The sequence below is a fragment of the Pseudophryne corroboree genome, chromosome 10 (genome assembly GCF_028390025.1).
Source record: "Pseudophryne corroboree isolate aPseCor3 chromosome 10, aPseCor3.hap2, whole genome shotgun sequence".
NCBI classification, from domain to species: Eukaryota; Metazoa; Chordata; class Amphibia; order Anura; family Myobatrachidae; genus Pseudophryne; species Pseudophryne corroboree.
In genome coordinates, this window is record NC_086453.1 from 150,200,017 (window position 1) to 150,214,297 (window position 14,281).

The 14,281-nt window shown below is 46.6% G+C and overlaps 1 protein-coding gene across 1 annotated transcript in view; it reads right to left on the bottom strand.

The window, feature by feature from the left end:
• LOC134965103 (carcinoembryonic antigen-related cell adhesion molecule 1-like) overlaps nucleotides 1-14,281 on the bottom strand; it is a 168,377-nt gene that overhangs the window by 32,822 nt on the left and 121,274 nt on the right. The window contains exon 6 of the mRNA XM_063941651.1: nucleotides 9,159-9,191. Within this exon, the coding sequence (XP_063797721.1) occupies nucleotides 9,159-9,191 (33 nt within the window). The remainder of the gene's footprint in view (nucleotides 1-9,158; nucleotides 9,192-14,281) is intronic.

Sequence of the window (14,281 nt, forward strand, 5' to 3'; positions counted from 1 at the left end):
GGGATGACTTCATCCGGAATGCCTTTTTTCCTTCAGGATCCGGCGTTCAACCGCCATGCCGTCAAACGCAGCCGCGGTAAGTCTTGGAACAGACAGGGTCCTTGCTGGAGCAGGTCCCTTCTTAGAGGTAGAGGCCACGGATCCTCCGTGAGCATCTCTTGAAGTTCCGGTTACCAAGTCCTTCTTGGCCAATCCGGAGCCACGAATATAGTGCTTTCTCCTCTCCATCTTATCAATCTCAGTACCTTGGGTATGAGAGGCAGAGGAGGGAACACATACACTGACTGGTACACCCACGGTGTTACCAGAGCGTCTACAACTATTGCCTGAGGGTCTCTTGACCTGGCGCAATACCTGTCGAGTTTTTTAATCATGTGGACGACTTCTGGGTGAAGTCCCCACTCTCCCGGGTGGAGGTCGTGCTGAGGAAGTCTGCTTCCCAGTTGTCCACTCCCGGAATGAATACTGTTGACAGTGCTATCACATGATTTTCCGCCCAGCGAAGAATCCCTGCAGCTTCTGCCATTGCCCTCCTGCTTCTTGTGCCACCCTGTCTGTTTACGTGGGTGACTGCCATGATGTTGTCCAACTGGATCAACACCGGCTGACCTTGAAGCAGAGGTCTTGCTAAGCTTAGAGCATTGTAAATGGCCCTTAGCTTCAGGATATTTATGTGAAGTGATGTATCCAGGCTTGACCCTAAGCCCTGGATATTCCTTCCCTGTGTGACTGCTCCCCAGCCTCGCAGGCTGGCATCCGTGGTCACCAGGACCCAGTCCTGAATGCCGAATCTGCGGCCCTCTAGAAGATGAGCACTCTGCAACCACCACATGATGGATACCCTTGTCCTTGGTGACAGGGTTATCCGCTGATGCATCTGAAAATGCGACCCGGACCATTTGTCCAGTAGGTTCCACTGGAAAGTTCTTGCGTGGAATCTAACAAATGGGATTGCTTCGTAGGAAGCCACCATTTTTACCCAGAACCCTTGTGCATTGATGCACTGAGACTTGGTTCGGTTTTAGGAGGTTCCTGACTAGCTCGGATAACTCCCTGGCTTTCTCTTCCGGGAGAAACACCTTTTTTCTGGACTGTGTCCAGGAACATCCCTAGGAAACAGAAGACAAGTCGTCGGAACCAGCTGCGATTTTGGAATATTGAGAATCCAATCGTGCTGCCGCAACACTACCTGAGATAGTGCTACACCGACTTCCAACTGTTCCCTGGATCTTACCCTTATCAGGGAATCGTCCAAGTAAGGGATAACTAAAATTCCCTTCCTTCGAAGGGATATCATTTCGGCCATTACCTTGGTAAAGACCCGGGGTGCCGTGGACCATCCCTACGGCAGCGTCTGAACTGATAGTGACAGTTCTGTACCATAACCTGAGGTACCCTTGGTGAGAAGGGTAAATTTTGACATGAAGGTAAGCATCCTTGATGTCCCGAGACATCATGTAGTCCCCTTCTTCCAGGTTCGCAATCACTGCTCTGAGTGACTCAATCTTGAATTTGAACCTCTGTATGTAAGTGTTCAAAGATTTTAGATTTTAGATTTAGAATCGGTCTCACCGAGCCGTCTGGCTTCGGTACCACAATAGTGTGGAATAATACCCCGTTCCCTGTTGCAGGAGGGGTACCTTGATTATCACCTGCTGGGAATACAGCTTGTGAATGGCTTCCAAAACTGCCTCCCTGTCAGAGGGAGACGTCGGTAAAGCCGACTTTTGGAAACGGCGAGGGGGAGACGTCTCGAATTTCAATATGTACCCTTGAGATATTACCTGAAGGATCCAGGGGTCTACTTGCGAGTGAGCCCACTGCGCACTGAAATTCATTGAGAACGGGCCCCCACCGTGCCTGAGCTTGTAAGGCCCTAGCGTCATACTGAGGGCTTTGCAGAGGCGGGAAAGGATTTCTGTTCCTGGGAACTGGGTAATCTCTTCAACCTTTTTCCTCTCCCTCTGTCACGAGCAGAAAAGAGGAACCTTTTGTCCGCTTGCCAACAAAGGACTGCGCCTGATAATACGGCGTCTTATTTTGAGAGGCGACCTGGGGTACAAACGTGGATTTCCCAGTTGTTGCCGTGGCCACCAGGTCTAAAAGACCGACCCCAAATGTCCCCTTTCAAAGGCAATACTTCCAAATGCCGTTTGGAATCCGCATCACCTGACCATTTTACTGGTAGAATTGGACAACGCACTTATACTTGATGCCAGTCGGCAAATATTCCGCTGTGCATCATGCATATATAGAAATGCATCTTTTAAATGCTCTATAGGCAATAATATTCTATCCTTATCTAGGATATCAATATTTCCAGTCAGGGAATCCGACCATGCCAACCCAGCACTGCAACTCCAGGCTGAGGCGATTGCTGGTCGCAGTATAACACCAGTATGTGTGTGAATACATTTTTGGATACCCTCCTGCTTTCTATCAGCAGGATCCTTCAGGGCGGCCATCTCATGAGAGGGTAGAGCCCTTGTTCTTACAAGCGTGTGAGCCCCTTATCCCCCCTAGGGGGTGTTTCCCAACGCACCCTAACCTCTGGCGGGAAAGGGTATACAGCCAATACTTTTTAAGAAATTATCAATTGTTATCGGGGGGAAACCCACGCATCATCACACACCTCATTTTATTTCTCAGATTCAGGAAAACTACAGGTAGTTTTTCCCTCACCGAACATAATACCCCTTTTTGGTGGTACTCGTATTATCAGAAATGTATAAAACATTTTCCATTGTCTCAATCATGTAACGTGTGGCCCTACTGGAAATCACGGTTGTCTCTTCACCGTCGACACAGGAGTCAGTATCCGTGTCGGCGTCTGTATCTGCCATCTGAGGTAACGGGCGCTTTAGAGCCCCTGACGGCCTATGAGACGTCTGGACAGGCACAAACTGAGTAGCCGGCTGTCTCATGTCAACCACTGTTTTTTTATACAGAGCTGACACTGTCACGTAATTTTCAACAGTACATCCACTCAGGTGTCGACCCCCTAGGTGGTGACATCACTGTTACAGACACTCTGCTCCGTCTCCACATCATTTTTCTCCTCATACATGTCGACACAAACGTACCGACACACAGCACACACACAGGGAATGCTCTGATAGAGGACAGGACCCCACTAGCCCTTTGGGGAGACAGAGGGAGAGTATGCCAGCACACACCAGAGCGCTATATATATATACAGGGATAACCTTATATAAGTGTTTTTCCCCTTATAGCTGCTGTATGTTTTAATACTGCGCCTAATTAGTGCCCCCCTCTCTTTTTTTAACCCTTTCTGTAGTGTAGTGACTGCAGGGAAGAGCCAGGGAGCTTCCCTCCAACTGAGCTGTGAGGGAAAATGGCGCCAGTGTGCTGAGGAGATAGGCTCCGCCCCCTTTTCGGCGGCCTTATCTCCCGTTTTTCTGTATATTCTGGCAGGGGTTAAATGCATCCATATAGCCCAGGAGCTATGGCCCTCATTCCGAGTTGTTCGCTCGGTATTTTTCATCGCATCGCAGTGAAAATCCGCTTAGTACGCATGCGCAATGTTCGCACTGCGACTGCGCCAAGTAACTTTACTATGAAGAAAGTATTTTTACTCACGGCTTTTTCTTCGCTCCGGCGATCGTAATGTGATTGACAGGAAATGGGTGTTACTGGGCGGAAACACGGCGTTTCAGGGGCGTGTGGCTGAAAACGCTACCGTTTCCGGAAAAAACGCAGGAGTGGCCGGAGAAACGGTGGGAGTGCCTGGGCGAACGCTGGGTGTGTTTGTGACGTCAACCAGGAACGACAAGCACTGAAATGATCGCACAGGCAGAGTAAGTCTGGAGCTACTCTGAAACTGCTAAGTAGTTAGTAATCGCAATATTGCGAATACATCGGTCGCAATTTTAAGAAGCTAAGATTCACTCCCAGTAGGCGGCGGCTTAGCGTGTGTAACTCTGCTAAATTCGCCTTGCGACCGATCAACTCGGAATGAGGGCCCATATGTGATGTATTTTTTGCCATGTAAGGTATTTTTATCATGTTTTATTGCGTCTCAGGGCGCCCCCCCCAGCGCCCTGCACCCTCAGTGACCGGAGTATGAAGTGTGCTGAGAGCAATGGCGCACAGCTGCAGTGCTGTGCGCTACCTTATTGAAGACAGGAACGTCTTCTGCCGCCGATTTTTCCGGACCTCTTCGCTCTTCTGGCTCTGTAAGGGGGCCGGCGGCGCGGCTCCGGGACCCATCCAGGCTGGGCCTGTGATCGTCCCTCTGGAGCTAATGTCCAGTAGCCAAGAAGCCCAATCCACTCTGCACGCAGGTGAGTTCGCTTCTTCTCCCCTTAGTCCCTCGATGCAGTGAGCCTGTTGCCAGCAGGTCTCACTGAAAATAAAAAACCTAAACTAAAACTTTCACTAAGAAGCTCAGGAGAGCCCCTAGTGTGCACCCTTCTCGTCGGGCACAGAAATCTAACTGAGGCTTGGAGGAGGGTCATAGGGGGAGGAGCCAGTGCACACCAGTTAGTCCTAAAGCTTTCTTTAGATGTGCCCAGTCTCCTGCGGAGCCGCTATTCCCCATGGTCCTTACGGAGTCCCCAGCATCCACTTAGGACGTTAGAGAAAAGGCAAAGGTCAGGGGTCTGATACAAGTGACCAGCTCCATACTGTACCTTGCACCACATAGCGTTATGTAAAACTGAGATATGTTCATTTTTGATGTGGAGGGGGGGGGGCCAAAGGAAATTTTCACCATGGGCTCCTTTGGTCTAGAACCAGCCCTGGACACTGATCAGCGTTGGATCATTATCACCCTCTGCTGCTAAAAGACTTCTCTTAGCTAGCTAACCTTCTGCCTGCGCTATCTATGATGCATAGTCTGCTGCTGCTGCTGCTACCAGAATGTTCCCAGTGGCTTCACACTGACAGTGAGTCCCGGCCAGTGATGTGGGGCAGCATGAGGGGGACGGGGGTCAGTTGCTGTGGCTCCAACATACAGTAGCAAATCGCCAATGGACTGCAATGCTTTTTCTGCAGGGGGGGTGCCAGTCCCTTACTTTGCCAGGGGCGCTTGGACCCCTAGATACACCTCTGCCTATGGGGGAGACAGGTGAAGGTAAGCATAGGGCACAATGTTAAATACTGTATGATAATGGTGTAAAATGAGACAGAGGGGCAAGAAATGGCCCTACTGTGCTGGGAAAGCAAGACATGATGGGAAAATCAAATTGTTTTTAAGTGCCTGATGGGGGGAATTAGGGTGAGGTGGCTTTTAGGGTTAAGGCAGAGGGGATGTTAGAGGTAATGTGGGGAGAAGGGGATGGGAATCTGACCTTAGCCAGTGATAGAGGCCCCAGGACATTTTTATAGTGTTATTGTCGCTCACTAACACCAAGAGGGTAACTGAGTGGTATCTTACTGGGTAATTATCCCAAAAATCTGCTATTGCTACTTTTCATTTAGAGAGCTCCAGATGCCTCCATGGAGCTCAGCTGCTCTGTCATGTGTCCATTTGTGAATGCCCAGCATGGTAGTGGGCGGTATGACAAGTGGCGCGGGAGGGGCAGGTCCGGCTGCCCTCCCCCCTTTCCTGATGTAGACAGCCAGGAGCTGGGAGAGAGAGGACACTGCTGCAGCGGCAGTGCAGCACACACACTGCAATTGTTGCACCGGGGAGAGAGACAGCTAGAGCAGTGTCCTCTCTCTCTCTGCGTGGCGTCCACCATCCCCTACTGCTCATCCATAGACCCCGCTGTTCAGCACATTTGGTCTCTGAGTGGCCACGCAGACATCTTTTTAACAAATATTTCTAAAGGAGGGAGGCTGGCCACACCTCCCTGCATTGGCCACAGAGCGGCGTGGCAGTATACTTATGAGTCTGTTTGACTCATTATAAAGCTGCCGGCTGTGGGCCCCTGAACAGAGACGACCCAGATGCAATGCACCAGCTGCACCTTTGCTAGTTACGCTGCAGAAACCATCTATGACACCATCTGTTCATTGCTTTGTTTCTACTTTGAAAATGGTATACATTGTTTGTCTTACCATAAAATTCTTGAAATTTTAATCAAAGAAATACAAAACAAAACATTTTAGCCATTTTAGGTGCATTTATTTTGCTGTATAAATAAAGGTTTTTTTTCTGAAAATGTAAGTTCTTCTGAAATAAGGTACGGTAAAATGGGTATTGTGTACACAGCTAACATTGGGGTTGGAAGGTAACCGGCATCACAATTGCTGAAGTACAGTAGTTCACAGCACACGGGTATAAAAAGCCTCAATGGCATCCGATAGATGATCCTAAAACTAAAGCAAATTGTAGAAATTAAGCCATATCAGGCTATATTTACTAAAGTGCGGGTTTATAGAAGTGGAGATATTGCCCCTAGCAACCAATCACTGAATTTTCTGGACATGCTGAAGACAGTGGCTACGTCTTTGGATGCAGCTTCACTGGTTTCAGCAACGTGAATTTCCCCGGTCAGTCTAAGGGTTTTTTCACATGATCAGATTCTGCATCTACAGACACAGCAGCGGATCAGAGAAGTCATCAGGAGGCCTCTATTTACACATTATGCCTCCTGTGGCATTAGCATATTATTGCACAGCTGCTGCGTGCAAAGACACAGCGACTGTGTGATCTGCGTCCATCTCTGAATCAGCCCTGTGAGCGTTAGGAAGGACTAGGCTGGTGTCAGGTGCAATAGTTGTTACGAGTGAGGAATCTCTGGCTTAGGTTTATAACACGGATGAAAAGAAAAATTATAGAGAATACTGTATATCACTATTGTTCATACAGCACATGAACCACATTGTCTTATGTTTTCTGCTCTCTGACATGGATGAGGTCTGTACCAGTATGGACACAATGGCGATTATTATTTTGGTAACTAACTGATCTCCGAGAACTGCAAACATATTAATATTTTTCCAGAAGGGCACAAGATTTCACATCACTCATAAGAAGTCTGTGTGGTGGCCACATATGAATCACAGGTCTCATCTCAGAGCTGGCCCTAGACATAAGCAGCATTGGCAAATGCCTAGGGGCATCTGAAAAATGCCAAGGGGGACTTGATGTTACATCAGAATCATTCACAGCAGAGAGCATGCAGCGGAGGTAAAAGTAGAGCAGGGGTCAGGGATCTTTTTTACCTTTTACCCCAAAATATATTTAGATACGCCGACGTTACCCCTTTGATTTAAAAGGAAGGAAATCATATACTATTGTGCATATATACTGGTTATCACTGTTTATATGACATTTCTAAGATACTGTGTGCATATATATATATATATATATATATTGTGACAAGAACACTGGGACAGTGTTTGAGGGCAGGTATGTTTGTCCCAGGTTCTTGTCTTACATGTTTTAGAAAATTAAAACTTCTAGGAAAATGCTTTTGTTTTGTTAGAACCTTTTCAGTTTGCTGGAAAAGCTGGATAAGGGCCCTGAGAGAGAGATAGGGCGAGTTCCAGACATTGGGCCCAGTTCGGATCTTTGGCCTCACAGAGGGCTAATCAGGGCTTTCAGCTGTGCAAGAGCCTTATAGGGCTTCTAGCCTGATTAATGTGGGCAGACTGCCTGGGAAGACTGCAGGATCTCTGTGAGAGAAACACGCTTCCTGATACAAGTGAGCTATACAGTGTTTACTGGAGAACTCTGTGTTTTTGTTTAGTGGTAGTTAGGAACATCTTGTGTTTAGTTAGTGCCGGACAGGCAAGGTATTTTCTTTTGGTGTTTGTTTTATTTTCTGTATAATAAAACTGGCTGGGGCCAGTTGTACCACAAACTGGACTTGTGTAATTCCTCAGCTGCTGCGTGCTGCCATTTACCCCAGGAAACGGCACCTTGTACCCTTACAGTGTTACAATATATATTTATATATATATATATATATATATATATATCAGAAAAAACAATTCCTAAGTGCGCTGTAATATTTGTATAGATTGAACAGAAGTCCTTCCAATTGCATATATCTTATACTGTAGAAGGCGAGGTTCTCTGGGTTCCTGCAGTGGATAACCCCTCACCAAAGAGTCACCCAAACAAATGGCCCAAGGCCAAATAGAATAAAATTATTTAATAACAGAATATCAACATATTCATAAAAAGCCTTATACAAAAGTTCTTACAGAATATTGTACATAAAGATTTTTTTAGTAATTACATAAATATCCAGTAGGTGATACAGATGTATGTACTCCCTCACCTTGGCAAGGTGTAAACTCAACACAAGGGAGCGTTATCATCAACTGGATTACTGATTTATAGCTGATAAAAAAGGGTTTATCAGCTATAAATCAGTAATCCATTTGGAAGGACTTCCGTTCAATCTATACAAATATTACAGCGCACTTAGGAATTGTTTTTTCTGCTTCATGTAAATTTGAGATTTGGCAACGGAAATCTCACCTGGAGTGCTGCTTTTTCTCTTTGGGCGCAAGATAAGGATAATTTCCCACTGTTATGTGGGCCACTGTCTGATCCTGCGGGACTCCGTCAGCGGTCAGCCACAGAACACTTCAAGTTCTGTATGTGGGTTGGCGGGCTGCGGGTGGGAGGACAGGACAGCGCAGGACGGGCGGGCGTGAGGGAGCGCGGTGTGACATCAGCAGAAACACAGCACAGGGCAGGCAGGAGGGATCGCGTGTGACGTCAGCACGTCACATCGCGAGCCAGCCAGTGCTGGACAGGGCTGTGTCTCGGCAGCACGACCATCCATTACCCCCAGGAATTTCATTTTTACCCGATTTGGGGTAATTTACCCCTGTTCCTTGACCACTGAAGTAGAGGGAAGTCAGCAATGGTAAGTAAATAATGAGAGCTTGTTAAAGAGACAGGTTGGTGAATGGATTGCTGGAGACAAACAAGGGGGAGAAATTTGATTGCAGGAGACAAAAAGTGGAGGAAGTCTTTATGGCCGATGACAAAAAGGGGAGATATTTAATGTCTGGATACACACAAGGGGAGAGATTTGATGTCTGGAGACACACAAGGGAGATTCGATGGCTGGAGAGACCGACACCCTCTGCCTCCCCAATCACCCACTTTCATGAGGCCACGCCCAATTGGTGAGGCTACGTCTCCGTCTAGGGTGGTGGAGGGGGAGGGGTAACCAGCCAAAATCTTGCCTAGGGCATCAAATTGGTCAGGGTCATCCATGTCTCACCTTATACGATGATTCCTCCTTTGACTTCTGTACCTGGAAAAAAAAAGAAAGAAAATAAATACACAAGACACTTTAATAGGAACAGTTATATGGAATAGACACCGAGGGGCCTATTCATGAGTACTGTATCTACGGTGGAACATCAAGAGTTTATCTCACTGTGAATTGCAGTGGCAGACACAAGTACACCAAAGCAATTCAGTATTGCTTTGTTGCAGTGACCACATTCCCTAGTGGCTAGAGTATAATACAGATCACATTTTGGGTGGCTTATGGGGGTAATTCAGACCTGAACACACATCTGCGAATTTGCAGAGGTTTACGATCATATAGTCGTCGCCCAGACAGAAAATCTGCCCCGTGCAAGTCTGTGTACGCAATGCGAAAATCTCTGCGGACGCCAGTCAGCTGGAAATCCGTTCGCAGCTCACTCACCATCTAATTTTATTTTCCTATCTGTGCAGTCTGTGTGCAGCCCAGGACCTACTCCTACAGTGCAAAAGAATGAGGCGGATCGGGGCCGGAGCTTGGGCACGCCTGCGTTTTTCCTGAGACTCCCAGAAAACGGCCAGTTACCACCCACAAATGTCCGCTTCCTGTTAATCAACTTGCGTATGCCTAGCGATCAAAAAAGAAGCTGGATTATTTAGCAGTTTGCCCTTGCGCGTGTGCACTACGGTCCGTATGCATGCGCAATCGATTGATAGTCAGCCACCTTGTGAAATCACACAACAGTGATCAGGTCTGAATCGGGCCCTATGTACAATACAGAACTCAATCTTTTGTGACTTATGGACAATATACACCACATTCTTTGGTCACTTATGCACATTACAGACCAAATTCATATCACATTCTCCGATGGCTAGAGTACAATACAGGCTACATTCTCTAGTGGCAATTGTAAAAACAATCCGCATTCTCTGGTAGCTGGTGTACAATATAAAACATTTGCTTGTTGTATAACATGGATTACAAAATGTAGCAGGAAACAGCTAATCAGACAGTAACTGAATTAAATGACTTTCCCTGTGCAAGAGCCAAGATATATGGAACAATGAGACAGATATACTGTAGTGAGAAAGTTCCCGTAAGAAGACAATTGTTGGGTTGCAGTGTCAGGAGTCAAGAGCAGCCAAGTAAACAGTAAAATACCAAACAGGCAGTCAGTGAGGCACAAGACAATACCAGGAGCCAAATGAAAACATAAATATGATACAGACACAGCAAATTACATCAGACAACACTGAATCAGGCATAGTAAGCACAGGAATGGTAAAGGATTCCTCAGCCTCTACATGCTCTTCTTCCTATAGGAGCCACCTTTTCTCTTGGTGCTGCCCTCCGGTATTTAGAAGCCCCAGGACTACAAAAGCACAAGATACTCCAGAAATACAGCAGTGGAAAGGTGAGCCTATCAGGACAAGCACACAGGGCCTGATTCAGAGGTGGACACAATTAAAGAAATGTTGGCAAATGGACAATATTTTTCCTACAAGGCATGAGTCTGAGTCACACTGCACATGTACTGTGATGGTCTTGCCAAAGGCAGTATTAGCATTAGGATGTACAGTGATTGAAAGTGACCATTTGAGGGAAGAAACAAGGGTGTGGCATACTGCAACCGTTTTAGGGGCATGTTATAACTAGAGATAAGCGGGTTCAGTTCTCAGAGAACTGAACCGTACCGAACTTCACGCGCTGAACCCGGTTCCGAGCCCGGCTTGGGTTATCCCGCCTGACTCTGAAACCCGAATGAGGCAAAACATAATCACCCTGCTGTCGGATTCTCACAGGATTTGTAAGGAGCCACGCGTCCCCGCCATTTTCACTCCGGCATTGGAGAGTGTACAGAGAGGACGTGTCTCCGTTATCTCAGTGTCCGTGTCTTGTGCTGAATCTGTCCAGTCACAGTGCTTGTGTCCTCTGCAGCCATATGTCCAGTGCTGCTATATAGGGTGCTCTGTTGTGCTGCATCAGTTCAGGGTGGTGTATTGTGCTGCATCAGTCCAGTCACAGTGGTGGTGTCCTCTGCTGCCATATGTCCAGTGCTGCTGTATAATAAGTCCCTTACAGTGTTGCTGTGTTGTCCTGCATCAGACCAGTGGTAGTGTCCTGGGCATCAGTCAGTCCAGTGACCATTCAACAGTGGTGGTGTCATCTGCTGCCATATGCCCAGTGCTGCTGTATAATTATCTGTGTTGTCCTGCATCAGACCAGTGCTAGTGTCCTGTGCATCAGTCAGTCCAGTGACCATTCACAGTGGTGGTGTCATCTGCTGCTGTAAAATAAGTCCCTTACAGTGTTGCTATGTTGTGCTGCATCAGACCAGTGGTAGTGTCCTGGCCATCAGTCATTCCAGTGACCAGGCAGTCCCAGTGGTATACGCTGCTGCTATATGTCCACTGCTGACGTATAATAATAATAATAATAATAATAATAATAATAACAACCACCACAAGTCCCTTACAGTGTTGCTGTGTTGTCCTGCATCAGACCAGTGGTAGTGTCCTGGCCATCAGCCATCAGTCATTCCTGTGCCGCATATTGTGTTATATAACTCCAGAAAAATAATGGAGAACAAACATTTGGAGGATAAAATAGGGAAAGATCAAGAACCACTTCCTCCTAGTGCTGAAGCTGCTGCCACTAGCCATGACATAGACGATGAAATTCCATCTACGTCGTCTGCCAAGACCGATGCCCATTGTGATAGTAGAGGGCATGTAAAATCCAAAAAGCCAAAGTTCAGTAAAAAGACCCCAAAAAATACATTTAAATGGTCTGAGGAGAAACGTAAACTTGCCAATATGCCATTTACGACACGGAGTTCATGACTAGTGGTTCAGCTTCACATGACGATGGAAGCCCTCATAACTGAGGCCTTGACACTTATGTTGGTGTTAGACGTGCGTCCGGTATCCGCCATTAGTGCAGTGGGATTTAGACAATTGATGGAGGTATTGTGTACCCGGTAACAAATCCCATCTAGATTCAACTTCACTAGGCAGGCGATACCGAGATTTTGCCATTTAATTCCAGTGATTCGGACGTATAATTATTAATTACAGTGATTTTGCCAATTTATTCCAGTGATTTGGACGTATAATTCCAGTGATTTTGCAGTATAATTCCAGTGATTTGGACGTATAATTACAGTGATTTTGCAAATTAATTCCAGTGATTTGGACGTATACTGTAATTCCAGTGATTTGGACGTATAATTCCAGTTGGAATTGTTTGTGTCGCTTGGCTTAGTCATACAGTTACCTCATTGGACCTCTTCGACATCTTTGCATGTGATGCTGTTTGGGGCCTAGTTTTTGAAACGTGCCATCCTGTCTGACACTGCCGTATGAGTCCAGGGGTACTGCTGTATTAGTCCTGGGGTACTGCCGTATAAGTCCAGCAATTGCAGGATTTTAAAAAAAATGGGGCGTGCTGGAGATGCTGTCAGTGGACGAAACAATTGCGGCCCACTCTCGACATTCAGTCACTGCGTGACACTACTAGATGGGCCAGGTGGTTGTGTCGCTTAGCTTAGTCATACAGCAACCTCAGTGCACCTTTTTCTCTTCTTTGCATCATGTGCTGTTTGGGGACTATTTTTTGAAAGTGACATCCTGTCTGACACTCCCGTATATGTACAGTGGTACTGCCATTTAATTCCAGTGATTTGGACATATAATTCCAATGATTTGGACATATAATTCCAGTGATTTAGCAGTATTATTACAGTGATTTTGCAGTATAATTCCAGTGATATGGACATATAATTCCAGTGATTTTGCCATATATTTCCAGTGATTTTGCCGTATAATTCCAGTGATTTGGTCGTATAATTCAAGTTGGAATTGTTTGTGTCGCTTGGCTTAGTCATACAGCTACCTCATTGCACCTCTGCAACATCTTTGCATGAGGTGCTGTTTGGGGCCTAGTTTTTGAAAAGTGCCACCCTGTCTGACACTGCCGTATGAGTCCAGGGGTACTGCTGTATTAGTCCTGGGGTACTGCCGTATAAGTCCACCAATTGCAGAGTTTTTTAAAAATGACAGGGGCGTGCTGGAGATGCTATCAGTGGACCGAACAATTGCGGCCCACTCTCGACATTTAGCCACTGCGTGACACTACTAGATGGGCCAGGTGGTTGTGTCGCTTAGCTTAGTCATACAGCAACCTCGGTGCCCCTTTTTTTCTTCTTTGCATCATGTGCTGTTTGGGGCCTTTTTTTTATATCTGCCCTCCTGTCTGCCACTGCAGTGCCACGCCTAGATGGGCCAACTGTTTGTGTCGCTTGGCTTAGTCATACAGCTACCACATTGCACCTATTCTACATCTTTGCATGAGGTGCTGTGTGGGGCCTAGCTTTTGAAAAGTGCCATCCTGTCTGACACTGCAGTGCCACTCCTAGATGGGCCAGGTGTTTGTGTCGCACACTTGTGTCGATTAGCTTAGTCATACAGCAGCCTCGTGCACCTCTTTTTCTTCTTTGCATCATGTGCTGTTTGGGGACTAGTTTTTGAATAGTGCCATCTTGTCTGCAACTGCAGTGCCACTCCTAGATGGGCCAGGTGTTTGTGCCACACACTTGTGTCGCTTAACTTGGTCATACAGCCACCTCGGTGCAACTTTATATGTTATGCCATATAATTCCAGGAGTACTGGCATATAAGTCCAGCAGGGGTGTATCTAGGGGTCTGAGCGCCCCTGGCAAAGTATGTGTCTGGCGCTCCCCTCCCCCCTCCTTAGTCGTGTGTCAAATAGGGATGTGATCTCATGAGGAAGGGGCGTGACCACACAATAGCACCCCTTAGTCATATTGCAACACACAGCAGTGTCTCTTATTTACATTACAACACACAGTAGTACTCCTTATGCATGGTACGCCACACACTAGAGCCCTTAATTCACATTACACAGTAGTACCCCTCCCCTTATACCTACACAGTATTAGTGCCCTTGCACATTATGCACACACAGTAGTAGTGCCCCTTACACATTATGTCCACAGTAGTAGTGCCACTTTCGCATTATGCCCTGGGCATAATTAATATAATAAACACACTTGCTCTGTGCAAGTATGTTTATCATATTCAACTTTTTTGTAAACGATTAAAGATCCA